Genomic DNA, 26,969 nt, shown 5'->3' on the forward strand with positions numbered 1-26,969 from the left:
ACAGGTGCAGTTCATCAACCAGAAGGCGTCGTCTGCACGGTCACCTCCACGGCTCCGCTGAACGTAACTAAACTGTAATAAAGTAGGACGTTGTGCTACAGGTGGTGATGTAGGGCCACACACCTTTTCCACCCGGTTCATTTCTCACCTGAGGAAGGAGGGAGAGGAAGACTGCGGCTCATGGCTGTGATTTTAGTCGCTTTCATATTGGTGTGCGCTTTTGACTGGGACAAGACTTTTCTCGCCGCCGGTAAGGATTAATAAAATGAAACTTTATCTACTTTTTTCGAAACTACAGTTTTAATACACTGAATTCGCTCGAAGCTGTAGGATCCACTTGCTATTTTTGGAATACTCGTCCATTATAAACTATTAGTCACAGTCAGGCCTACGAGATGCTGGGTGGGTAAACACCAGGTCAATGCTCATGTGGTCAGTGTGTCCAGGGTCACAGTATCTGTCACTCAGTCACATGCTGTTGCCTGGCAACAAGAGGACCAGACCCGGACTTTGGACCCGGACGTGTGTTTCTTTGTTTGAGAGATCCTCAAGAGCAATGTAAAATAAAACACTGCGCGGTCAGAGAGGAACCAGAGAGGGCAGCCGGTCTGGTTATTTGAGGTTTTGGTCATAGCGAGTGTGAGCGCGCATGCGCAGAACGTCTTGAAGAACAGGTTCAGTAGCAATAAGGTTGTTCTCATTAGATAGAGTGTCTGACATGGAGTTTAAAATGCGCCCTGGCAGAGGAGCAGTGAAATGTGGTCTACGTTTAGGCAGTGGTTTTTTTTTTTCCCTCAGTCAGCAAAACGCCACTTTGTTCAGAGTCTGCCAGTGAGAAAGAGTAAACAAGCTCACCTTCATGCACCATTAGACACTCATTCTTTGCCAGAAAGTACACCAAGGCTGAACACCGTCTTCTGGTTTGTCACAGACTGTATGCAAACTGCATCCACAGATCATATGCAAAGTGCCTCCCCAAAAGGGAGGAAAGCCACTTCCACTGCTAGGCATTTGCTTCCTGCGTGTATTTGATCACAGAACATAAAGTAAAGATGCACCAATCCGATATACCAGGCACTGACCTTTCTATGACTTGGCTATGTTATGACTGACGCTTCAAATACAGTTCCTGTTTTCTCAGTTATGTCATTAAAATTCAGGTCATGGCAGGTTGTGACTCGGCTTTATGTGATGTGTTGTAGGAGTACTCTTGAAGGGTCAGTTTTGGGACAGAAAAAGTTAGATTGTTGAATCCCTACTGTAATGAGCACTGTGTAAACTCCCCCTGTCTCTATTTGTAGCTCAGACCTGTGTGAATGAGAGCAGGTTTCAGGAGCAGGTGCTCTATGTGGGGCACCAGGGGCCTCCCTATAGGCTGAACTGCCCTGTGGAGCTTGTTCAGCCCCAGAGCTCCCCTCAATTCCAGCTGACCTGGCAGAAGGACTGTCAGCCGCTCCCCGCACAGGAAGGGAAGCCCTACCTGGAGTTTGCCAGCCTCAGCTTGGAAGACCAAGGGAATTACACCTGTATGCAACAGGGCAACAGCACAGCCTCATTCACTGTGCGTCTCATAGTTAAAGGTGCGTATTATTTCCGTGTGTAAGTGTAATGAAGTCACCTTAAACCTGATACTGTAATTGTGTGGCTCTTACAGAAAACTATTATTAGTCCCCACAGTAAACTTAGAGTTTGTAAGGGGGGTGAAGGGGCCAGTTGAACGGATACACCTGCAAGGAGGCATTTTGTTTCAGCGTGCCTTCCAGCAGCCGGCTGTATCTGGCAGAGCACATGAAGGCCTCTATTGTCTGGAGCTCCTGCAGTGAACACAGATAACAGTGGTATGTCTTTACACAGAATCCCAGTGCTCCAAAGCCCCACAGTTTAAACCCGATGGGGGTCTGTCCACAATCTGGAAGAGTGTGGGGTCTACTGTGGAGCTGAACTGCACTGCTCTCCTCCTCTGGGACCCAAAAGAGGAGCAATGTGACACCACACTGCAGTGGAGTAAAGATGGCCAGCCCCTCACCAATCACACACTTTACACACAGAATATTTCCTCATGGTGATTTGAAGCTCATAACACAGCAGTTTTTCATTAATGAAGTTTAAGTATCTGAGAGTGAAAGTAAGATTAAGTTTTCTGTCCTACTTTTCAGGTCTCCTGTTGCTGGCCAGCTGATGGTAAACAGTCTGCTGGTGATCACCCTCAGGGAGGTGGACGATTTTGGGCTCTACAGCTGCACAGTGAGAAACATGTCCTCTGACTTCAGCCTACACAATCCAGGTAAGACAACTAAAGATACCAGCCTATACAGTATATGCTGTGTCCTCTTACAGGCTGACCTGCATCTTGTCTTAGATTTCAAAAATGAAAAAGACACCATCACAACAGTGAAAGGCAAGACTCCATAAATAAAAAGCAGCACAGTTATATCCTTTATCAACATTAAAAAGCATATGAGAGTACATTATAGACTCGATCAGTGTGTATCTAATCTATTCTGAGGAAATCGGCCAGCTCCACACATCTAGATCCATGGATTTTACGACTTCAGAATGGGGACAAACCTTTTTTATTACATACAGCATTTAACACTCACAGATAACATCCAGTCAGTATTATTTCAGATTATTTCTGATTCACGACAGGAACTGATTCTGATTAATGTCACTGAGCCCGAATTAACTGTACATGGAAAATGTGTGCAATTTTCTGTTCTCTTAATTTATTCTTAATTGCAAGGACTCAGTTGACCCATATTCTGCAGTTTGCTTATTCTGAGATATCTTTTGCTCAGACGGCCCCAGCCACACAGCTGCTGTTATTGCAGCCATCGTCCTCCTCCTCTTCTTGGCTGTAGCTGCTGTTGTGTACTCCAGGTGTCACCTGAACATCAAGCTCTGGTACAGGAACTCCTACGGCGACTACGAGCTGAATGGTGAGACCTCTGTTGAAGTGATAGAAGAATGCTGTAGTCATGACATCTCATGTAGCATTAACACCTCTGGTATGTTTGTCTCCATGTTTTCAGATGGAAAATTATATGATGCCTATATCTCGTATGTGAGCAATGATCACGACAGGAAGTTTGTCAACTTTATTCTCAAACCTCACCTGGAGAATAAAAATGCGTACAAGGTGCATCTCAATGACAACGAAATCCTACCTGGCTCAGGTTAGCTTTCTGGAATTAAAGGAAATGTGGAATATGTAAAATCTTTTTTATGCAGTTTCTGGAGGTTTTAATTTTCAAAATTAAGGATTTTTATACTCGCTGTCACAGTCATTACCTGTTATTCTGGGTCCTGTTTCACCCCATTTGAAACATGAGATCATTTTCTCTCATGTTAACTCATGTTATGTCTCTCCAGAACCTTCTGCAGAGCTGCTCATGAACATGAGTCGCTCTCGCCGTCTCATCGTGTTGCTCTCTCATGCTTACCTTGAGCAGGACTGGTGCTCCAATAACTTCAGGTCAGACTCACACAGACAAATTTAACGTAGAAACAAATACAGAAACAAAACATTCAAACCACACTTTATCTATTGTATAAAACAGTTTACGGTGGAATCATGATGATACACCACTTGAGGTCAGTGTTGCTGCTGTAAACCGCCATGTCAGCAGTCTGTCCAGTCATGATGCACTGTGGCTGTGTGTTTTCAGACAGGGCCTTCAGCACTTGTTGGAGTTATGTCAGTGTCCCATCCTCATCATGCTGGAGGGTCAGTACAAACGCATGAGGCCTGAGATCAAGCAGCAGCTGAGTGAGCATCAGCACTGCCTCACCATACTCACCTGGAGGCACAACTCTGTGGTAAGATCCACAATATAAATAAATGGAGCAAAAGCTCAAACCTACAGCAAAATCTCTAAATCTCTTTAAATTTAGTATTTTTTCTAAAATATTTAATATTCATGACCAAATAATCAAGTGATGTTCATGAAAAATGATCTGTAGATAGGATTTTTTATTTGTAAGCATTTAGCACTCAAAAACTCAACTGATGAACTTCCTTATGGCTGTGTGGGTGTGGTTTGATCAGATTTGAGTTACTCGAAAGTGTGATTATGATCACACATATTATTTCTTGCCAAATCCTGATGCACGAAAGTATGAGATATTTATGGTGGCTGACAAGGGCAAACGCGCCCCAAACGCCAAAACGCTGCAAACACAGGAATGATGCAAAGCCAAAAACACAAACCTGTGTTTGCAGCGTTTTGCCGTTTGCGGTGCGTTTGCCCATGTCAGCCACCGTAGATATTACCTCTCCAGTTGAACCCCGCATGTATAACCACATCATCGTTTTCCAACACTGTGAGTGTGATACATGTGAGGAAGGTTTATTAGTCAGTTTCTGCCATCACCCACAGACTCCTTCCTCAGTCTTCTGGAAGGAGCTGGCTTTAGCAATGCCTCGCAGACTCGTCTTCCACAGTGAGTCTGCTGGCGACCCTCAGACTATGCTGCAAGATGACAAGGACCCCATGCTGACCCTCAATCCTGACTACCTGGACTGCCGCTCAGACACTGACCCTGCTGGAGATCTGGGTAGGAACAACAATCAGTGGACTAAAAAAAGTCCCAATAAGTACTATTGTTAGGTTCACATTTTGTAAAAAGTTAAATATGCAAAAAAAAGGACATTTTGCATAAATGACAAATGCCATTCACTTTGTTACACATGCAAATGAAAGAAATGTGTTCTAAAGCTGCACTATCTTGCACAAATGGCAGCAAGGTGACGGTTTAAAAATCTCAGTCAAAAGTCAATTCGTAGACAACATACTGTGTTGTGTTGCTCAAGTTAACCCACAGTCATGTACTGACTGATCTAGAGATGTGAATGCTTCAGCTGTTTGGCCTTTCTTGTACTTCTTGTCACATGAGAACTACAATATAAAAAGTTATAACCTGCATGCAAGTGTGTCTCAACCTGATAGAGACTCTTTTCTCTTTGTCAACACGCTGTGTGCACTTGAAACCCATTATACGTGACCTAGTTTGAATCAACAAACATGGACTCAAGTACAGTTAATCTTTAACCTCAGAACAGGCAACTCATATGACATAATGAGGTTATTTTATATAGCAGCTTGTCTGTGATCCATCAATACATATCCAGCTGGTATGCGAGGCAAATGCTTTGATATTAATTGAATAGCTCAGCATTCAGTTGGATGAATGGATCGATATCACTCATGTTCACTCACTTAATGATGAAGCTACAGTCAGTTAGCTTAACTTAGCACGAAGGCTGGAAGTAAATCCACAACCTGCTGTTTTTACTGTGTGGTGGTGAGCTTTAGAGCTGCAGGTTTTTTCCCCTGTTTACAGTCTTCATGCTAAGCAAAGATAACCCGCTGCTGGTTGTGGTTTCATAACAAGCAGACAGACATGAGAGTGGTATCACTTTTCTAACTCTCAGCAAAATAGCAAATATATATTTCACAAAATGTCAAACTAGTGAAAATGGAGTCCAGCTTTACATCATCCTGTCACTGCATAGTCTCTTCCTCTAGGGGCAGACTTGTGTAGGACAAAAAGCAGAATTTTATGTGAAATTCAGGGGAGATTATTCATCATATTAACATTGTGACGCAGCTCCAACAGAACAACACTACAGCAGTGGAAAATGCCACATATTTGCATCGTTCAGCCTTTCTCTTTGTGTTGCAGGGCTTCGTGTCCCTGTGTACAAGGCTCTGGCCTGTAAAGCTCCCGTCCTCCCCGCTGCTCCCATCATGGCGCCTGAGCCCAAACCCTCAGACATCGACGTGTCGGACTTGGGATTACGCAACTACGGAGCCCGCTCAGACTTCTACTGCCTGGTCACTGAAGAGGACATGTGATCCACACTCCCCTCACTTCTGCTGCCTTTGTGGAGATGCTCATTAGCATTGTTTTATATGAACCATGTCAATATGGTACATTTTTGTTTCTTTACTGTACAGCGTGTTGTTAAAATCAAAGTGTTACCTTTTTCAGTTTCCACTTACCAAAGATTTAATTTTTTTATTTTTTACTGTGGTGTGAAATATTTTCTAAGAAATTATCTGAAATATTTGTGTCAATCAGGGGATTAAATAATTTACTATGGAACTTTTTGATTTATTTTCATTTCACAGACAAGATCTCTCATCAGGTCCCCAGCAGAGGGCAGAATAGTGTCAGAAGATATGAAGGAATTCTTGTTTTTAAGCAGTTTGTCTTAATTTGACAGCTGACAGGTTGAGGAAGACAGACAAAGTACAGGTGAGGAGTCAGATTTGAACCTAAAACACTGGTATGTGTTCACACTCCAGTCACCTGAGGCAGAAGGCCGTTCACGACCGAAGAACTCAAAGTTTTAACATTTCTTAACAGGTGAGGGCTTTTAATGTGTTGTAACCCGACTATGATGACAATGTGGCAGTCACACTAACAATAATAAAATGCCTGATATCTCTCTCTGAAGGTGCAGACCATCTCGGTCGTCATGGATTAATGATAACCTGCAGTGAAATAATGGCCTAAATAAGGGCGCAGCAGGGAAGGTCTGGTGTTGTTCCTGTCTGAGCAGGAGCAAATATGTAAACAGGGCGTGGCTGACATTTCACCATGTCGGTGTCAGTCTGTTACAGCCACAACAGACACGGGAGAAAGGACATTTCACTTCCAAATCTCTTTATTAGCTGAAAAATATCCACAAAACATCTTTCTGCATACAACACAAGAGCAAATATTTAAACAGAAAGGTCACCATTTCTACCAAAGAGCTGTTACAGTTACAAAGATTCAAGCTGAGTTTTTGAAATAAATTTGTTGAATGAATATTTACAAGTTACATGAGTAGAATGAAACTAGTATACTTGCCAATAAAAATGCTTCAGTGGGGTCTGAATCTGAAAACTGGTCATTCATGAAGACATAAAAAAGGCTGCAAAGACTAAATAAACATTGTATTTGCTCTGAAAACAAAGTTAAGTGTCACACTCACACCATTTTTAATACAGACTAACAGCAGTTACAATGGCATAATAAAGGAAAATCAACAGACATGATGGTGTTGCTATGAGTTGTGTTTGACAAAGCGATTATAAATGTCACACATCAGCATTTCATATGACAAGACTGAGATTTTGCAAACTTAAAAAGCACATAACTAAATATATAAGGCACAATCATTATCCCCAGATTTTCTAATCAAATTGACAAACATCCAAATTTCAGTGATCAGTGTTTCTATAAATCTCCTGTGGCTCACCTTCTTCTATAACTATCTGACTCATTTATAAAGATATTTATTATTTATTTTATTCTATATTTCCAAAAACTACAAATGCAAAATAGCTACAGTATAAAAAACATTTGATTTCGGCATAAAAGAGGAGGCAGTATTTACAAAAATGCCACATCAGCACCGCATTTTGTTTGCATTCTGTAACTGAGGTGCAAGAGCGAGACGATAAGGCATAAGTGTCCACAACATTGTCCATCAGCAGTTGTGAACTGGTGTCACACGGCAGAAACGCAAAAAGCTGCAGTTTGATCTGAATACAGGCTGCTCTGGAAGAAAAGAAATCCCTGATTCCACGCTAAAACACACAGCGTTCAAACAAAGCAGTAAATGGTTTTGGTGCACATTTGTATCAGAGTCCATCAATATTCCACCATACTGGATCCACATTTCACGTCCATCGAGTTTTAAAAACGTACTTGAAGCCCTTCTCCGTCGATTGATCCTCCATCACTTGTCTGTTCTTGTTCTCCTCACAAAGTACAAAATTTTACCTACGTCATGTTTGAATAGTATAAAGAGTCTATTTTACACCCGAACACCTGCAAAGATTTCTTCCACAGGGAGGCCGACGCAGTGCGGGACTGCTCACTGTTGTAGAGGTGAACTTGTGCTTTGTTTTAGATCACCATATCTACAAAATCCTGTCTTGTAAACCCTTTCTGTAATACAAAGAAACAAACAAGATAGTGTTACGACATTTATGGATGTGGCACACAGACAAAGGTGTAATTTATTTCATGAATTATTCGAATATGTCAGTGACTCTGCATTGAAATCTGACCTGGACTGACTACTCAGCTCACAATACAACAAAGTCCATGTCAGACTTACGCAATTCAATACAGCTTAATTTCTGCATTTGTACAACCCTTCAGTAACATGTGCCGTGGCGGTGCACGTGTCCCAGTATTACATTTTAAACTGTACGCGACATTAACGCATTTTTTGCTCTGCTGGGGCTTGTTCATTAGGAAATAATCTGAACACCACACCCTTGGGAGGGGAAAGTCATGATCTGCTAAAGGCAGTAAACCTACCTGGTCCCGCCCAAGACTAGGAGGTGGAGGACTGGGTGTGTGTGTGTGTGTGTGTGTGTGTGTGTGTGTGTGTGTGTGTGTGTGTGTGTGTGTGTGCGTGGATGCTAAAAGAGCAGCAATGTGAACAGTCAGAGATATATGGGTTTTGAACATGTTCCATCCAACTGACAAAGGAATTGCAGTAAGAGAGGAATGTCATCTGTGCCACTGTCATTCTCACTCACTCACTCACTCACTCACTCACTCACTCACTCACTCACTCACTCACTCACTCACTCACTCAATCAAACTTGTTTTTGCCTGTGTTGGAGGTCAGGAGACTTTTTAAATTTTTAAAGTTTTTTAAAGTGTTTTGTACTGTTAATAAAAAAACCAAAAATTCAGATGGACATGTTTTACCTTGGAGTTTTACTCTTCTATTATCGTATGATCATTGTTAAAGTCTTAATAGATATTACCCGACAATGTTGTTCCCACATTTAAACTTTGACCGCTGCACTTAGTAAATGCTCTCATCTTAAATTTTGGTGTCAACCAATCCAACCTGAGCAACTAGATTTTTTTATTTTTTTTTTTACTTGAACTATCTGATCAGAATCACACACACACACACACACCTCACTAACCTTAACCCTAAGGCGTCACCCTAAAATTTAATGATTTAAATTACAGCGATTTGCACTTTGTCCCCATAAGGAAGGCGAGTCCCCACATTGTAACTGTGTAAACATATTTAAGTCCCTACAACATGAGTAATACACGTGCACACGCACACGCGCACACGCACACGCGCACACGCACACACACATGCGCACACACACGCCCATGCACATGTCTGCCACTCTCACTCTTTTTCACGTTCAGGCACACACACATCATAAAGGGTAATGAGGGTGGGGCTCCCTGAAGCTGTGCATCTTTTACATCTTTTTATTTACACGTTACATAATTATCACTGTAACGTGTGACGACAGAGAATCTAAGAGAAAAGACGACAGATAAAAAGGACTGAAGCTTCAGTCACATCGAGGGCAGCTGCTGTTGGAGTCAAGTCCCTTCAGAAGATATCAGCGCAGCACTGGCATACGTTAATATTAGTTGGTAATGCGTGACAATTACAATTAACTTTAAACATGCACAAATTCCTAAATCCTTTTAAGGCATTTGAATGGATGTAATTTGGGCACTCTATCATAAATCATGCAGAGCTCCTCCTCAGTCATCTCTACTGTCTTCTTACCTGTTTGTATGAGTTGTGTAGTTTCTTGTACTGGAACATGTTGATGAGAACTGTGGCTGCTGCTTTGGCAGCCTTTATCCTCCCAGAGCTAGAAAAAAAGATTCATCCAAGGTCAACACTCAGTACAAATAACCTCTTGTGCCAAGATGTGTTGCATCATTTGCGTACCATTCAACATGAAATGCAAACGTCTGTATCAGGGTTCACGTAGGAACACATTTAACTAGTACAGTGCGTTGAACTAATTGCCACCTTACAAAGCACTCACCAGCCGTCATGTGAGGTCTTGATGCCGATGAGTTTTGGCAGGCCATCAAAGTAGGTGATGTCTCTGGCAGCTAGAGAGCTGCTGGTCACCAAGTTATTGAGAACTCCGCAGATGTTGACCACCACCTCAGTCGAGGGCTCCTTCTGGTGTCCGTCGGCAGGCAGCTTGGTCACCAGGTTGTTCACCACCTTTGTGGCTGGAGAGACCATTTAAGCATTGTTAGGATCAGATGTACACAACCTATTTTCACAGTAAGATAATCCCTATTGGCTCTGAGATTCCATACCAACAGTATGAACAGTTTGGTTGTTTCTTGAGAGATTTTATACATGTTTTTGTTTTGTTTTTCGACTGACAGTCAGGGTGTTGTTCACTTATGTTTTGTTGTCAGGCCACTCTCACATTATCCCAATGAAACAGATTCAGGACAAAACAAAAAAGGAAGACTGACCCATGTCATTCTTATCCCTGGCATGGCGGGACAGATTTCGGAGGAAGCCTGTGAGGGAACGCAGCTCCGCGTCCTTGTTGGTACGCAGGAGGTCCAGCACCACCGGCAGCATGCGCTCCTGCTCCAGAGCCACCCGGCTTAGCACTGAAGCCCACTGCAGGACAAAAACAGAGGCAATTCAAATACAGGACAGAATTTGATTGTTGCATTTGAACGCCTTTGCAGGAACACGCTGCTTACCCTCTTATCTCCAGCAGTGATGTTCTGCAGTGCTCCTGCAGCTGCCTCGCGGGTAGTAGAGTTGATCTCACACTGCTGCAGCACACGGTTGTACACCCCGACTATCTGCGGGTGCCACAGCCACTCCATGCCCTTTGGCACCCGAGCAACCTCGGTGAAAGTGGAGAGGTCCTGGTTCTTGCTCTGTCAGGGGAAGGAAGACACAAGAAGGCAGTGTTGAGATGGACAGTCTGGTCCATGCACAGAAAATGCTGATGGGTAAATCTCACATGCGCTTACATTTTTGGCTTTCTTGCTCTGAGGTGTAAAGCAGCCAATGGCATCACCCTTTCCTGTGTCCTGAGCTCTGCTTGGTCCTTCCAAGCGCATCTGAGCCGATGGAGGTATCTCACTGTAGAGTTGGTAGGAGAGGTTCCTCAAGACACACATTGCATTTTCAACCCCCTACGAATAGACACACACACACACACACACACACACACACACACACACACACACACACACACACACACACACAGACAAATTAATACACATGACTTCAAACAAAAACAGCGGCTTAAATTCAGCTGCATCTCTTCTTGTCTCACCTTGTCTTCTGCCTTGCTCTCTTCAAGGGAGCTCTTGATATAGGCCACCAGAGAGTCTACCAGTCCCTGTGTATCTCTCATCTGCTGACGGGTCTTGTCGTTCACAGAGCTCAGATTCCTGAACACACACAGAGCGAGAGAGAGGTCAGAGAGCTATTTCAGGTACTATTCAGTTAGGATTCACGCATGTTGTTACATTGACCAGCAAATGGAGAGGGCTGTGGGAGTGTGTTTCCACTCCTGGCACTGTGCTGCAGCAATACACCATTAAAGCATTAATTTCGCAACAACATGATAAATATCGTGCAGGGAGAATTGCAAATATTTCCCACATGACTTTTAATTTGGAGATAAAACCCCTCTAGGGTGCATATAAAGAGAGTAGAATCAAAGCAGCTGGATGCTGGAGTGACATGGCCTTTTGCAAACAGCACTGAAAAATGATGGGTGTGGTAAAAAGTTCCATTCGCTGACAGCTGACACATGCCAGAACAAGTTCCCACAATGCAGATGTGGCCATGAGAGAAAAGGTAGACACAGGCGAACCGGAAAGAAATTAATTTGAACACTGGAGTATGTTGCAGAGGGAAGACACAGATAAGTGAGGCGCACCTCAGGCATCCTGTGGTGTTGTAGAAGATCTCTGACTCTGAGGCGGATTGCTCCACGTGATCAGAGTCTCCCAGGCCTGACAGAGGGATGAGGATCCTCTCGGTCAGATCAGGAAGTGTCTCCCTGGCCAGTTTCTGCTTCAGGTTGTCTTTGGATGAAAGGTTCCACAATATACCTGCACATACACACACCAGGAAAAGTTTAGTGCCTCATTTTGCAGATAGCTGTAGCTTCTATAATCATTTTACAGTAACCTCAGTCTAAAGAAGTAGTTCAACATTTTGGAAAGTAGGCTAATTTGCGTTGTTGTGGAGAGTTTGACTATACGATTAATACCACTCTTGTGTCTGTCCGTTCCATGTGAAGCTACAACCAGCAGTCTGTTTGCGTAGTTTAGCATAAAGATTGGAAATAAGGGGAACCAGCAAGCCTGGCTCTTTTTAAAGGAAACAAAAACTACCTTCCACACCTCTGTTAGCTCACTACTTAACATGCTACATCTTGTCAGTCTCTGCCAAAAAACTATTTACCAAACAAAGGCAGATTTGTTATCCGTTGGGCAGAGCCAGGCGAACTGCTTTCCCCATGTCCAGTCTTTGTGCTAACCTAAGCTAATCGGTAAACTAAGCTGTAGCTTCATGCTTACATACAGCATACAGACATAAGAGTGGCATCGATCCTCTCACTTAACTCTTTGCAAGACGGCAAATAAGTGTATTTCCCAAAATGCTGAACTATTCCCTTGAGGATTACATTGTCTTGCATTAGCTGAACAAACTGTAAAACACTTAGACACATGTATCCTTTCAAAACCTATGAGAGAAACTCAAATGGCAGTGAACTCACACATCAGTTCACACCATGCGGGTAAGATAAGATCTCTATGTCACACTTTGGCAAACTGGGCAGAAAAAAGTGCAGAGGTACTCTGTTATCTAGTTTCTCACTGAATATGTGGCACCAACATGGGTCTTTTTAGCAATCCAACACATAAAAATCAAGGTGTAGCGCCTCTAAAGAAAGAGTGACAGACCCATCACTCATCAAGGGGAGTGGCAGATATACTGTCAGGTCTAGACTCATACATACTCACTTATCCTGTTTCTTCACACACTCTCTAGAAAAGGCAAAGCTCCACCTTCTACTCTTGATTTACATCCTACATGTCTTACAAATACACACTATGGAGTTGTAGGTGCAACCTTCATTTTCTGAATATTCAGTCAGCATTAATCTTACGAGAAGTTATCACTGCCAGTTCTGCTGACAGCAGCTGGTAGTGAATGATGACAGCAGATGAACTTGTGAGAATGTGTGACTGCTGACGGCAACTGGAAACAAAACTATTTAGACTTGAAGGGCGACAACAGAGAAACAACACCACTCGACTGAAGGAAAGAATACTGTTTCTCACGTCTCCTCTTTAAATGAACCCAGCTCAAACTGTGATTTAGCTACAGTAAACTCATAATCTGTGGATTCTTGTAAAAGTGTCTTGTTACAGCTTGCCGCCATCCTCCTGCTTGTTTGGTGTGGAATGAAATCACTTTCAAAGGCTACTGCTCGGTGAAACTTCAAGGACTCCATACTGCCAAGATCATGTTGCATTAAAATAATGGGATTAACCAATATGCATTCATTTTTACTGTCTGAGATCAACTCTGCTTGTTATGTCATGTCTTCTATTTTAACAAGTGAGAATGGGATTTTCCTACCTGTGATGTTTTTGCGGAGCTCGTCGTCAGGCTCCTTCAGTGCCTCAACCAGCTGTGGGATGCCGCCCTCCTCAATCAGGACCACCTTGTTGTCCATATTCTCATAGATGAGGTTGCGCGTGGCACCAGTGGCAAAACGCTGCACCTCCTGGTTCTCAGAGTTGAACAGCTTCACCAGCTCCCCAATGCCCTTCAAGCGACGCACCTAGAGACGGAGAGGCAGGAATAAAGTTCTGCTTAGGATTTGTGCTTTTCTTGTTTAGTAATGTTTCCAAACTCTACTTTCTCCAATGATTAGGTGAGTCAAGAAACTAAATAGAAATGGTCCTCTCATGGATTAAAGGCCTGATATGTAGAATTTTTACAGCATCTTTAAAATTTTTCTAACTTCCAGGGTGGCCTTGTTGTCAGCAACAGTATTTTTCTACTAGGAAACTAGGAACTGCCAAATTCTGACATACAAGCTTATTTGTTTTCTTGGCAAGAGATTTCATATCACTCTCACATCTGTAAGGCAAATATTTCTGAGGTGCTGAGACTATTTTGTTATCTTTGGAATGGACCCAGGCTGGCTGTGTCTTCCTGTTTCCAGTCTTTTAGCTAAGCTAGGCTAACCAGCTGCTGGCTTGTAAATTCATATTTAGCATATGTAGATGAGAGTCGTATGAAAGAAAGTGATGACATGTTAATTTCCCAAAATGTTGAGCAATTTTAAACTCCTAAGACCCGAACTCTTGCATGGCATGCATCTTTAATTTCTCTTTGCTATTTGGGCTGATTGGGACCTGATGAGTGTAAAAACAAAGTATTGTCAATATATCATTATTATTATTATTATATATAATTAGCAGTATAATGTCCTCGTATGTGGATGCCAAGTGATAGGAGGTTAAAAATCTAATGTAATCACTTGAATCTCTGTCAAGAAAACTCATTAATCAACAACTGAAAACACAGGGCCAAACTAAGCCATTGAGCTGCCACAATAGTGTATCATATAAGATAAGAGGTTTTTATCCTACTACAGTATATATCTGCCACATTTACAGAGCAGAGTCCAGATATGTTTATACCAGTGACAGAAATTGAGCAACATGTGGAACAACTGGAGCACAGCAGAACAGAAGCAACAACTGTAGCTACTTTATCTCATCAGAAATGGAGACCCATCCAAGAATGGATGCCTCTGCTTGAACGAAAACAATTCTCATGACTGAGTTTCTCAATAAGGGATTTCAGAGAGAAAGACCCAGAGGAATTCTAACCACAAGTTTAATGTGTTTGAAGTACCTCGTTCTTAGCATCGCTGTCATTGTAACACTCATGCTGAATGTAGGCAGCCCCCAGGACCTGCAGCTCAGGGTCGGGCTCTCTCAGGTTTTGCACTGCTGTGGGCATGTCCAAGGAGGTGATCCTACAGAAGGAGCAAATGAACAAATTCAACCAAAGAATCCTAAACATTTAATTGCCCTGCTGTTTTGTATGGCCGTGCAAAATCTGTCTTTTGGATGTCTGAATGGACAGGGTAGCCACAGTAATTATTCATAGATGATTTGTTTCTTGTCTGCAAAAGTCAGCTTGTTGAACTTCTTCCAAATCACACAGTGGTCTGCAAATCCACTCAGCTAACCACACGTTGTGGGATGTGTGAAATGCGAGGCCTGAAACTGAGCTGCCACACCCAAAACCAGTCCTGCCGCTATGGAGCCACCTCCCAATCCACAGCTCTTAGGAAATAGACTATTCACATCACACACTCCCTCACTAAAACCTCTGACATATGACTGTTGTGACACCATCATATTGGTGTATCACATTCGCTAGAATGTCACTGACGTTCAGGAAAAATACAACAAATTGAGTCACCAAGCTGTCTACAGCCGCTATCTTTGTCACTGAGTATTAGAACCTAATTAAAGGATGAGGCTGGAATTATTCTCTATTTTTTCTTATTGTCAACAAATCCCATAAAAAGAATAAAACAAATAACATGCAATCCCATCCCTCAATACTGTCTGACTCTGCTACCCTGCCTGTGGTTCTCAGCCCCAAACCCTGTCGATCCTACTGATGACATGAAGCTTAAAAAAAGAGTACAGTTAACAGACGATTTGTTGGGGACTATTTTCAGAAGCGGATTAATACACATTTGCAGTCACAGTAGGACGGTGTGTGTGGGAGTGACTCAAAGTAAATTACAGCGACCATGAGCATCATAATGAAGGGACACAAAAGTGTGGTTTTTGGACAATGGAGGCACAGAGGCTCTCTGTGGTGCAGAGGATTGAGCTACTGCACATCAGGCTTCGCTTACACAGACAACACTGATTAGGAGGTTCAGCTTATCGTTGGTTTTGGTCTTTTCTTAGGATTCGTTGACAGCAGGAAAGTTGAAGAATATCTCTAGACTTATTGCTCACTCTCCTTAAATCAGTCAACGTGTACTCAGGTTGGTTCTTGGGTTTGAGGACGAGGATGAAATCTAACCAATGTTAACGTGGGCATTTTTGCAGATACAAATTTGCATATAAAGCCTACATTACTCTCAGTAAGAGTACAGAGAACAGGCAATATACCCAGTGTTTCAAATGAAACATAATTGTTGTGAATGTGGATGACTGTGTGTGAGCGTCTCACCCGCTGAGGTTGCCCATGCTGGCTCCCATGTCCATCTGCCCAAAGATGTCCATGCCCTTGCCAACACTCTGCATGCTCTTGATTGACACGGCACGGGACAGGGTGCCCGGGCGCTGCATCATTAGGTTCCCCTGGGAAGCAGAGGACAGTCCTTGTGTGATGAACCCTGAATCCACTCTGTCCCCGCCATAGCTGCTCCCAGCTGAGGACATCTGATGCTGCAGGGTCCCAGACATGGAACCCATGCTCATACGGTTTCGGTTTGTAATCCTGCTGATGGTGCGGTGGGCTGGGCCTTTGAAGGAATGTTGCTGGGCGATCTCCACTTCTCCTCCTGTCATCCCTCCACCACGGGAAATAGTGCCGCTAAGAGATCGGCGCATGGGAGCTGAAAAGGTCATGCTGCCTCCTCCTTGCCTTATCTGGCTGGTGTAGCCGTTGACTGCGCTCTGAGCATACTGGCGGCTGAAGGTGGCGTCCCGGTCAGAGACCATGCTGGCAGCATCACTTCCATCGATCATCCAGGGATTCACCTGTACTGGCTGCTGTCGCATTGCATGCATGGAGAGGGCCTCTGAGTCCATCCGGCCCTGCTGTCTCATGGTCCCTGGGTAGCCGCCCATACGTACTTCCTCTCGATAAAAACTGCTGCCGCCACCACCACCACCAACACTAATTCCGCCGCCACCACCACCAACACCAATTCCTCCACCCCCGACACTGATCCTGTGGAACTGGGCCATCTCTGGGCCAGCGGACTGGCAGCTGAATCCCGACCTCTGGGATACTCGTGGACCCTGATGATGAAGAGAGGAGTAACCGTTATACTCAAAACCAGAGATACTCTGGTCTTGAACTCTATGTGTGGGAGAATTTGTTACACTGCATTTGGACAAAAATTGTTTCTAAATTTGATCACAGGCATGTGACCACCATTCAGGACACAAAGGTCACACACTCTTTGTATTTTTTGTCATATTAATTTCCACTTGTCATACAAAAATACAATTCATTTAGGACACTCTAACACAAAATGTACACACATTAGAAAACACATTGCAGCTCTCGATTAAGCTCAAACATCTGTAGCACAAAGCCTGTTGAATCACTAAAACGGAGGAATCTAGAGGGTGGACTTGAAAATCCTGAGCTGATCTCATCACAGCCTACTGTGAAATACCACACCTGCTGCGTCCTGAGTGACCCACTGTGCCACCAGCAGAGGGTCAGTGATGGGGTTTGTTTTCTTGCACACATTACATGATCAGCTGAATGCTTTCAGAATGTGTGTGAATACATGCTGAAACAGTGAAATGACGTAGCACTCACCATTGTTCTGGAGCCGGAGTACATGTAGGATGATTTAGAGCTGTAGCTTGGGTTATAGGTGTTATACTTCATTGTTGAAGAACCACCGTAGTCTGGAAGGGAGTAGAGGAACAGAAGAACACATGAATACCAAACTGAACTAAACTGAACTGGATGTGGTTTTATTGGCCTGTCACAACACTAACATGTCTACCCTTAAAGGTTAGATTCATATAAAACAATAATGAAACAGATTTTGCATACTGGAACCATTCCTCATCTTTATACTGGCCATTAAAAGATCTCTTCCTGATGTCCTTTCAATGTAAGTGATGGAGGACAAAACTCACACTCCTCATTCCATGCAAAAATACTCTAAAGTTTATCTGGAGCAAATACCAGGGTTCAGCACTCTGAGCTAATCTAATTTAGTGTTTATCTTCATAGTTACAGTCCTTTCAGTGCAGAATAATCGCCTTGTGTTTCCACAGATAGTGTCTCCTTGTAAAACTGCAGTGGCCGGACAGTAAGGCAAAGAGGGAATTTTGTACTAAAAAGACAAAGATACACATTTAATTTGATTAATTCAGGCTGCTGAAGCATCATATTAACGTCAGATAAACTTTGGAATACACTGTTGCACAGAACAAAGAGCCCATCACTTACACTGGAAGCACATTAGGAAGGTATGATGACAGCAAACCAAAAGTGCTTCAGTGTACATATTTGTGAACTTATCTTTTAACTCTTCTCAAAGCTGCCTGACCCACATGATAAACTTCAATGTGCAAAACTAAATGTGGAAAAAAAGGATAGAATACAAATATTCTTGCTCTAATTCAAATGTTGAGATATTTCACACTTCAGTCATTTCTCACTTTTCAACATACTGTTGGGCTAAAAAGTTACATGATCAGTCAGCACTTCAAGAGGATATTATAATTTAAGAACACATGACAAAGTCTGTGCTTATTTTAAAGGCAGTGACATCAAATATAGTGCTTGAAATGTGTTGCTCACACATCTGCGTGTGTGAACTTTTGTTCATATGCACCAGAAGTGGTAATGAATATTTTCACTTTTTGCAAGCACAGAGTTCCCAAATGTCTTCATTCTGAAAGTAGAAACAGCTTGATTCAGCTGCTGGCTGTGTTCCTGAACGGAGAACTGAGAGGTGAAGAGCGCACGGAAAATGTGACAAATGCCATTTCTTTGGATCTATAAGTTGGCAATACCTCAGCCAAAAGAAGAACTTTAAGTCTTAAACAGTCTCAATGGTGTTTGTTGTGTCGACTGATCATTGAGCTCTGCCACATACATAAATAACACAGCATCAAGTCAACCCCAACCAATCACAGACACAATGAAAAATTAATCCTGTTTACATTCACAAAGCTCATGTTTCCAACTTAAAACCTACATTTCTTTGAGTTGCTCTTATTACTCACATAAGTTGATCTGAATATAACTGAGACTGACTACAGGTGTGCAAAACCTACTCTAAACATGGAACATTTCACGTACAGCGAAGGTAGATTTAATCACGGTATGATGGCCATAACAGGGCGCCACGCTTCTTTCATTTCCAACAATGAAACGACATACAGGTCAAATAGCAGGTGTCCTGTTGCACTGAAGACTGAAGATTCGATTGCACACAGGCCCTCTTTGCACCTGGCCTTAACGAGAATGCTGGGTGATCCAATCACAAGTTGAGGGATATAAGTACAGGTGTGAATACACCCACTGAGATCCGATCGTTTAGACCACACTCAGAGGTGGTCTTGGCCGCATATGGCCACACTGAAACACCCTGTCTGATTTCCATGTGGTTCACTGCAATGCAAATTAAGTGCTTGGGCTCTCTTACCTGCCAAAATAAGCAGCAGATGTTTGTGAAAAACCATCTGTTTCAGCTGATTTCACCATTCTATTTGTAACCACAATATCCACAGACTCCCTTAAAAGATTGTGCAATTTTGAGAAATGTTGAGGGGAAATACAATGAATGAAACAGCAAATGCAAATTCTTAATCATTTGCGCCTTCTAAATTCAGCATTAAATGCAATGCATTCAGTTGTTTCTGTCCTTGTAAAAAACATCATCAGTTTGTTGCAGCATTGCCCCACCAGCACGTCAGCTACTCTGCATCTGAAGTGCATCTTCCTGCCAACACTTACAAGCTGTTTGAACACATAGTTTGACTGATTTCTGCTAAATTTCTGAAAGAAAACAACATTTTATTGAGGTTTTAACAAATTTTACAAACACAGTAAACAGTAACCAATATAGGCCACTTCTTTGTCACCCATGGAAGTCCCCAGACTTCCTAAAAAAAAAAATCATACAATTTTGTGAGTTGTTGTGGAAATTTTATACATTTTGAAACAATGTCCATGACAAATTCTTCTTCTAAGCTCTGCAAACGTTTTACATTAAATTATTGCTTTCATTGTGTAAAAAACATTGTCTGTTTGTCAAAAAGGCATTTGGTCCTTGCAAACAGAAATGATGTACATGTTCATTTGGATATACAGCAGCAAAGTTAGATTTGATCACAAGTGATCACTGTGGATATGCATTGTAACACCAGGGGTGCTTTTCATTCGGTAAATTGATCTCCTTGTCTCCTCCACTCGCTTCCTCTCCTCGTGTCTTAGCTCCACCCAGCGAGGACATGAAAGAGGGACGCGAGGAAGAGACGTGAGGATGGAGGAGACGGAACTCCGAAATGAAAAATCCTCGCTCCACAGCGTCAGTCCGAAGCGACGTCAGTTACTGATGACGTTTACCTGCTCCTGCCATGATTCAAACGTGTGACACATTCGACACGCCCCTTAAATAATAAAAGACTTCCGCGTAGGCTACACCGGTGTATCCTCACTCTGATCTCCTTCAGAAGCCTCCTCTCACCTCGCTCCTCGTCTCCTACAGGTGCATTTAAGCAATTGGAAGATCCTTCATCATGGCGGAGGGGAAACAACTTCCGGGTCGACAAAGGACAGAGGAGACGAGGAGGCACAATTCAACGTAATGAGAAGCACCCCAGGTGTAACTGATGTGCTCTGAGCTGTCCACCTGTCACCTGATTACCAAAAATGCACGCGAACGCCAAGTGTAAACAGGACCACAATCCGTAACAGCAGAAGTTGACCAATCAGCAGCTCCGACGTCTCTGGTTCCCCTTTGCTGGGAGAACCGAGCGTGTGTGAATGCTTTGCTCTCAAACCGGGGGAGTCAAAACACTTAATGATGTCAGACTGCAACTAAAAGTGCCAAGTAAAATAATTTGAGGAATCATTACTCAGAAAACAAAGAAAATTATGTGTGTGATTGTAGCCAGGCTTATGTGTGAGTGTAGTGCACATGTGCATCTCTATGTTGAGGTTTTACACTCCCATGTGAGCAGAGGGGAGGGGTGAACTGTCTTCACTCTTAATTTTTACAGTGCACGCACACACACCAAACCAGTTTGTATAGAGGAGAATGTCAGAGTACGTCCCTTGGCCCAGCCCCAGCCAAACCCTGGCAACGCCCAACAAAACACACCTTTGCAACACACAGAAAACACACCTTGAGAACTCCCTCAGCGAGGAAACTGAACTTTTTTTTTTAATCTGTTGACTGTCGAAAAATTGACTAGGGTCATAAAGCCTTCAAACACGCTCACTTTCTGCTGAGACTTGTCCATCCCTGCACACCAATCAGTCATTGCCATAAATGCACTGCAGCTGTTGTAGCATTTAGATACAGAGGAGGAGGAGGAGTTCCTCACAGAATCCTCCAGGTGTTTTCCCCCTGTGTGAACACTCGTGCATTCATCTTTTTTTAAATTAATTTTATTGGCACTTGTGCATTCATAACAAGCTCCCCGAAAGCCAAAAACCACTGAAATGGCAGCATTCCCTGTTGCGCTGTAAGGAATTCTCTTTCTCGTACAGGTTTCAGAAGTGGGTGGATATGACGTGGCAACGTTTTACAACTGTACAGCATGTTTTCCTCCCAGCAAAGCCCAGGGCAAAGGACAGGCAAAGATAGGACAGTAAAGCATCTCACTCAGGATGAGTTTTCCATTCAGTGTGGCCATGTCTGAAAGCCAAAAACCACTGAAACGGCATAATCATTTGCAAAGTGCTTGCCACTGCAACTGTCAGTTTCTACCTCGAACCATTTAGCAGTTGAGTTGTGTGTCCCTCTCAATTCTAGCCATTAAAAATGACACATGCAGTATGTTTTTCTGTTGAGGCGGGTGATGTTGTCGCCTCAGGGAAATACTGAAACTAGACGAGTGAGAAAGAGACTCTTCTTTTAGAGGCCATATAAACAAGGACCTGGCATCGAGCTGCTGCCTGTAGTTTGGGGGAACACGGTGAATTATGGGACGTGAAGGAATGTCTTTGTGAATCAAGCAGCAGCAAGCAGGTGCAGAGGTTTTAGTCACCCAATTTCAGGAACAACACAAGACTGCGTCCATGTGTAGCTCCTCACTTGACTCTATATCAGCTCCTTAACCTCAACAAAGCATTAAAACGTGTCATAACAATCTAGTAAACTAATTACCAGCTCTCCTGGAAACCTTATATATTGCCGCTGTGGGAGTCTCACCACTGCTTACATAACAATTCCACCTTGACTGTCTGTGCGCCAAAGCAGATCAGACAGACACCTTTTGACAACGCCACTTTTTTGACCAATACAACAGCTGGTTCTCACGATCACTGTCATCTCCCAGGTATCTCATGAACCCTCACCTCTTTAAGCTGAGTAAGACCTGAAACCCAATCCCACAGAGGGCGGCTTTCACCTTAGTCTGCTATCAGGGAGGTTCATGAAAGCGGCGCTTGTTTGGGCCTGTTACACATTAACCCTTTCCCATGTGCAGGTACATGACACACAGGACTGTAAGGTTGCCGCTGCATGAGGCATCAACTCAGGTTCGTCTGCTACACACCTGCAGAGCAGATAAATGGACAAACTCCCTGATGGGCTGATGAGTCTGCAGGAATGCAGCAGGGACAAGTGTGCACAAAAGCACTTGAAGCACTTGAAAGTAAAAGCTCCTCCACTGACCTGAGTCACTTGGAGGAACTACGAAGTGGGTTCCAGTAAAACAAAAAAAAATCAGCAGATCACCTGGAAACTAATCGGCCATTCTTTTGAAATTGTATTCATGATTTAAGCACTTTCTTTTACATAAATTCATGAATATTTTCTGGTGTTCTTTGTCTTTTTTTAAGCGTAAACTGAATTCCTTTGACTGTTAAACTGACAAATCTGATGAAACAAGATGCTGGAAGACGTCAATGGGGGCTCTGGAAACTACTTTCTGACAATCTATGGACCAAACGATGAATCCATCACTGCAGAAAATATTCAGCGAACTCCCAAAAAGGAAAACCTTTAAGGGGTTTTACTTTTTGAAACTATAAAGAGGAACCTGACAGTTTTGCTATATGAGTTGTTCAGTATTTGATTCTTATTACATCCCCACTGAAGCCACATCAGACCAAATCTTAGGCTCAGTGAAAGGAAATACTGGTGAGGTAACAGCTTCTGTAGCACAGATAAGGGACCAGCGTACAGGTTATAAACTCAGCAACATACAATGACAACCACACCTAAACCTGTACATTTAGCTGTGCGGGGACTTTATGTGGTTTCACCTTAAACTGTCTCTCCTCCCTGAGCCGAAATCATTCGTCCACTCATGTTGCGCCCTTCACGGAATTACTGTCACGAAGCAGAACGTGAACTCGGCGTAGATCCTTATTAAAGTGAGTTAAGAGACTTGTTAATGTTTACCTGACATGGCGTAATGCGAGGCTGATCCATTCTGACGAGGAAGTGTGGACTTCTCAGCCAGTCTCATCTGGACCTGCTGCTGGACGCGCCGGGCTTTGGCCACCTCGTCCGTCACGGAGCCCCCGTTTCCGACATGGATTTCAGACGGGAGCCCGTAGGTGGTGACTGAGGTGTTAGGCTGTAAAGCGGACAGAAAAACGTTCTCTGAAGCCATGATACTCATGGTGACAAGTAAAGGAACGAGACGCAAGTCTGAGCGTCCGGACGAGCCACTGGTGCGGACAGAGCGTTTGCGCAGCTCAAAGTGTGTGCGGAGCGCGCAGGGAGGTGCGCGGAGCGAGCGGAGCCGCGCGGCAGGAGGTGGAGCCTCAGTGAGCCGATACCAGAGTACCTGAGTCACAGGTGCTCTTCTTCTTCTCTTTCCTCGGTGTGTGACAGCAGTTTGCACCCTGAGCGTTGCACCACTGCCAGCTTCTGGACAGTCTTTCTCAGTGTCCGTGTTTGAAAGTCTTGTCCGTCCAGTAGCTTTCAAATTTGCCAATTTCTGCCCTCCAAACCGTCTCCACACTGTCTCCACACTCACGTTTTACGCATGCCTCTACTTGCCCTGTCTTCTGTAAATGACTCACAGGTGAGCTGGTTTTCTTTTCGATAAGAATCTCACTGCGCTGTTGCTTGAGTCAGACTCTTTCCAGAGTTTTTGTAAAGCATGGTACAGAAAGTTTGGGAACATAGCAGAAACCGCGTTTTCTTAAATTCCTGTTTTGTTTTGTTTTTCTCTCCTTTCATGAGCTTAATTTCATTTTAAAACACCACCTGAAGTCCCTGGACGAATGTACCTACGTACATTTACTCCAATACTGTACAAAGTACAGTTTTTAGAAATGTACTTTCATTACATACTTTATACTTCTTCTCCAGTTCAGGGGAAATATTGAGCTTTTTATTCCACTGTTTTCATTGGACAACTTTACTTTCCAACTATTTAGCAGGTTAAGATTTTACATGCAATGCACACAATAAGCTTATAAAACATGATGCACTGTTAAACTACTCACAGTATAAAGTAGTTAAAGCCACTGAAATGCTTCTTACACCTAAACGCACCTGTAACTGTAATAAAATAAAATAAAATAAATATTTTCAAAAATAGGGTTTATGTTCTGTACTTTTTTGATACTTTAAGTACATTCTGCTGATAATACTGAGATACCTAAGTAATGCTTTCACTGCAGAAGTATAACTTCTGTTCGATGATTTTCGTACTGCAGTGTTGCTACTGTTACTCAAGCTCTCAGTACTTCTTACAGTGCAGCTTGAATACAGGTGAGATGAGGTGGAGGCACACTGATTTGTTTTCTTTTCTGCTATGTATGCAATGTTTTCATACTTAGCCTCTCCCTCTGTGTATTTGTTTTTCTTGACAACAAAAAAATATTTTAATATATCTCCTTGGGCCTTGCAGGCTTTTAAAAAACATTAAAATAGACTTCAATGTAACATTAAGCTGGACTTTTGATTTCATGTTATTTACACTACAGTTATGTATTATGAACATTAAAATACAAACAAAGAGTTCTCCTATAACTGGTGTAACAGTGAAAGTGACAGCGTGGTCAAACCAGGTGAAACAGCTGTCAGTCCTTCAGTGCTGCCGTTAATGTCAGTGAGGTCAAGCTCAAAGTAATAATGAGATTAAATGTGACAGGACACACTTTATGTCTAAAGTTAGCATAATTCATTAAGACTAAGATGCCACAAATTGAGTGCTGAAAAACTGTTGTTACAGCGGTTTAACGTAACGAAGTGCTGTACTTGAGTATTTCAATGTTTTGCTACTTTATACTTAGATTTATTAGACTCTAGTTACCTTGCAGATTCAGATTATGAATACAAAATGTAGATCAACAGATAAATTGTGGCGTATTATTGTAGGTTATCTTAGATAAGTAATTGAAATTAGCTCCACCTTTACCTGCTGCAATGTTAACGTGATGCATACATTAATGTATCACTGATTCTAATTCAGTGACATGATATATATGATTCTGATGTCATCAGATGTCATGTGTGCAGGACGTCTAGAGGCAAACTTCCCCGCTTATTACAGAGAGTTTTGTGCCATGAAGGATGCACCGAGTCTGAGAAATCCACTCAACGAATAAAACCACATAAGGTGTTCAACTTATTTTGTCCCCTCTTCACCCCACAAAGAGAGAAGACCAAATAAAAGCAACACTTCACAATATAATGCAATCCTGTGCAACAACTAAGTTGATTACAACTGATCTGTGACACTCTGAGCACTAAAAGCTTCACATAGTTTACGCTGTAATTTGTTCATTTTTTTGTTCAACAAAACAAAGAGAGAACAAATTTTATCTACATGTAGTAACATGAGGTTTTTGTACAGTGATACTGTTGATCAGTGGATATTTCTGCTCTTCTTGAATCTGTAATAACGAGCTTAATACATGTATATCACATAGACTTAATGAGTCTGTGTGCAGCAGTAAAGGCCTTTGATCTCCCGCTGAGCTTTGTCTGTGATGTTTTCATAAACTGATATGATTTAAAGATCTATCTTGCAACTGACGGGAAGCTTGAATGGAGGACTGTTACAAGGTGTGTCATAGTCTCACTCAATTATTAAGATGGAGTCACACCTAAGTTTTATCTGGTTTGTTTTATTTCAGCTTAGCAACTATGAGTCACTGCTGCCAATACGAAAGCGATATGAAGCCGCACGGAGTACATGTTCCATGATGCATGTCTGTGGTATCTTACCTGTCTGGGTACAGGTAACAAGGTAAGAAAAAACACTGTTGCAGCAGAATAAACATCACCGCTCTAAATGCTTTGTTTCCTGGATTACTGCCTGCCTCCCTTTGTTTAGACGCATTTGAGGACAAAAAGATTTCCTTTCTCCAAAGCAGATCAAAGCCAATAGGTTTAAACTGAACTGGATGCAGTAGGTCTACAGACGCTGGACAATTTGCCTTCTCCTTCCTCTGCTCCTCTTTACCTGAGAAATCATCTTTCACTTGTGCAAATCTTCACATTCGCTCCAAATCTGTTCACACTGACTTCTCCTTTGTTGGTGTATTTGTGAGTAGAAACAGCCAATCACAGCCTCACACGCAGTGATTCTCACATGGTGGTTTTACTTTATAGTCCAAACAGCGGTGAAATAGATGGAAATGTATTTTTACTCACCATTACCATTGAAGCTGTGTTGAATGTAGTTGCTCTGCTCTCTGCTGTGGTGCACCTGCTCGTCTATGCAGGTGATCGAATCTGGTGGAATATTAAATCGAATAACAAGTTATATTCACAGACGCCGCCCTGTAGATGACAGCTCTCTTTTATCCATTATAGATAAGTGCCGAGCATACACAAAACAAAAAGATGAGTCAAAGAGGAGTGTGACTCCATAGGGCGTGAACAGACGAGAGCTGCAGACGGTCTGACTGTGATGCACTGAACAGGAACAGGAGCAAACACAAAATACAGTTCACTGTTTAGTTACACTGGAGCTTTTCAACCCAAGAGGAGAGTCTTGATGGGATGTGAGGTTGAGGTTTTTTTGGGGTATAAATTTGCACAGAAACATTTCATTTACAGTGTGTGATAAGACACCATCTGATTTTTTTTTAAGGATGTTGCAACATTTCATAGATGACTCACTTAATCATTGCAGCGGCTCATCTGTACAGCTGTATTACTGAATTCCCAGCCCAGTTCAGAGGAACTGAGTGACAGGAATCAGCCCAAAGCTTACTG

General features: G+C 42.7%; 2 protein-coding genes across 3 annotated transcripts; one reads left to right on the forward strand and one right to left on the reverse strand.

The window, feature by feature from the left end:
• Positions 1 to 41: 41 nt before the first annotated feature.
• Positions 42 to 5,956, forward strand: sigirr (single immunoglobulin and toll-interleukin 1 receptor (TIR) domain). Its single transcript, XM_070972587.1, has 10 exons — positions 42 to 250; positions 1,302 to 1,580; positions 1,855 to 2,062; positions 2,157 to 2,284; positions 2,799 to 2,939; positions 3,033 to 3,176; positions 3,373 to 3,475; positions 3,669 to 3,819; positions 4,380 to 4,557; positions 5,686 to 5,956. Exons 1-10 carry the CDS (start codon positions 181 to 183, stop codon positions 5,856 to 5,858), a joined length of 1,575 nt encoding a protein of 524 aa, XP_070828688.1. The 5' UTR covers positions 42 to 180; the 3' UTR covers positions 5,859 to 5,956.
• A 703-nt stretch (positions 5,957 to 6,659) lies between these two features.
• pkp3a (plakophilin 3a) lies at positions 6,660 to 26,494 on the reverse strand. 2 transcript variants are annotated; one of them, XM_070972205.1, is made up of 14 exons: positions 26,403 to 26,494; positions 23,187 to 23,364; positions 17,405 to 17,496; positions 16,076 to 16,872; positions 14,729 to 14,852; positions 13,439 to 13,643; positions 11,724 to 11,898; positions 11,112 to 11,229; positions 10,804 to 10,968; positions 10,525 to 10,707; positions 10,285 to 10,438; positions 9,834 to 10,029; positions 9,566 to 9,653; positions 6,660 to 7,947 (listed from the first exon to the last, which is right to left on the reverse strand). In XM_070972205.1, exons 1-14 carry the CDS (start codon positions 26,409 to 26,411, stop codon positions 7,906 to 7,908), a joined length of 2,526 nt encoding a protein of 841 aa, XP_070828306.1. In that variant the 5' UTR covers positions 26,412 to 26,494; the 3' UTR covers positions 6,660 to 7,905. The 2 variants fall into 2 exon arrangements, with proteins under 2 accessions (XP_070828306.1, XP_070828305.1); XM_070972204.1 differs by lacking the exon at positions 26,403 to 26,494 and having other exon boundaries at positions 23,187 to 23,659.
• Positions 26,495 to 26,969: the final 475 nt, after the last annotated feature.

This window comes from Chaetodon trifascialis, chromosome 10, assembly GCF_039877785.1.
Source record: "Chaetodon trifascialis isolate fChaTrf1 chromosome 10, fChaTrf1.hap1, whole genome shotgun sequence".
Taxonomy (NCBI): Eukaryota; Metazoa; Chordata; class Actinopteri; order Chaetodontiformes; family Chaetodontidae; genus Chaetodon; species Chaetodon trifascialis.

What these genes read in the sequence shown, in the direction of transcription:
- pkp3a (XM_070972204.1), bottom strand. Translation starts at nt 23,409, where the DNA reads ATGAGTATCATGGCTTCAGAGAACGTTTTTCTGTCCGCTTTACAGCCT. An exon ending in CTCGCATTACGCCATGTCAG is followed by an intron (nt 17,497 to 23,186) that starts GTAAACATTAAC and finishes ACTCCCTTCCAG; the next exon opens with ACTACGGTGGTTCTTCAACA. An exon ending in AGCATGGGCAACCTCAGCGG is followed by an intron (nt 14,853 to 16,075) that starts GTGAGACGCTCA and finishes CTCCTTCTGTAG; the next exon opens with GATCACCTCCTTGGACATGC.
- sigirr (XM_070972587.1), top strand. Translation starts at nt 181, where the DNA reads ATGGCTGTGATTTTAGTCGCTTTCATATTGGTGTGCGCTTTTGACTGG. An exon ending in CAAGACTTTTCTCGCCGCCG is followed by an intron (nt 251 to 1,301) that starts GTAAGGATTAAT and finishes CTCTATTTGTAG; the next exon opens with CTCAGACCTGTGTGAATGAG. An exon ending in CTTCAGCCTACACAATCCAG is followed by an intron (nt 2,285 to 2,798) that starts GTAAGACAACTA and finishes TCTTTTGCTCAG; the next exon opens with ACGGCCCCAGCCACACAGCT.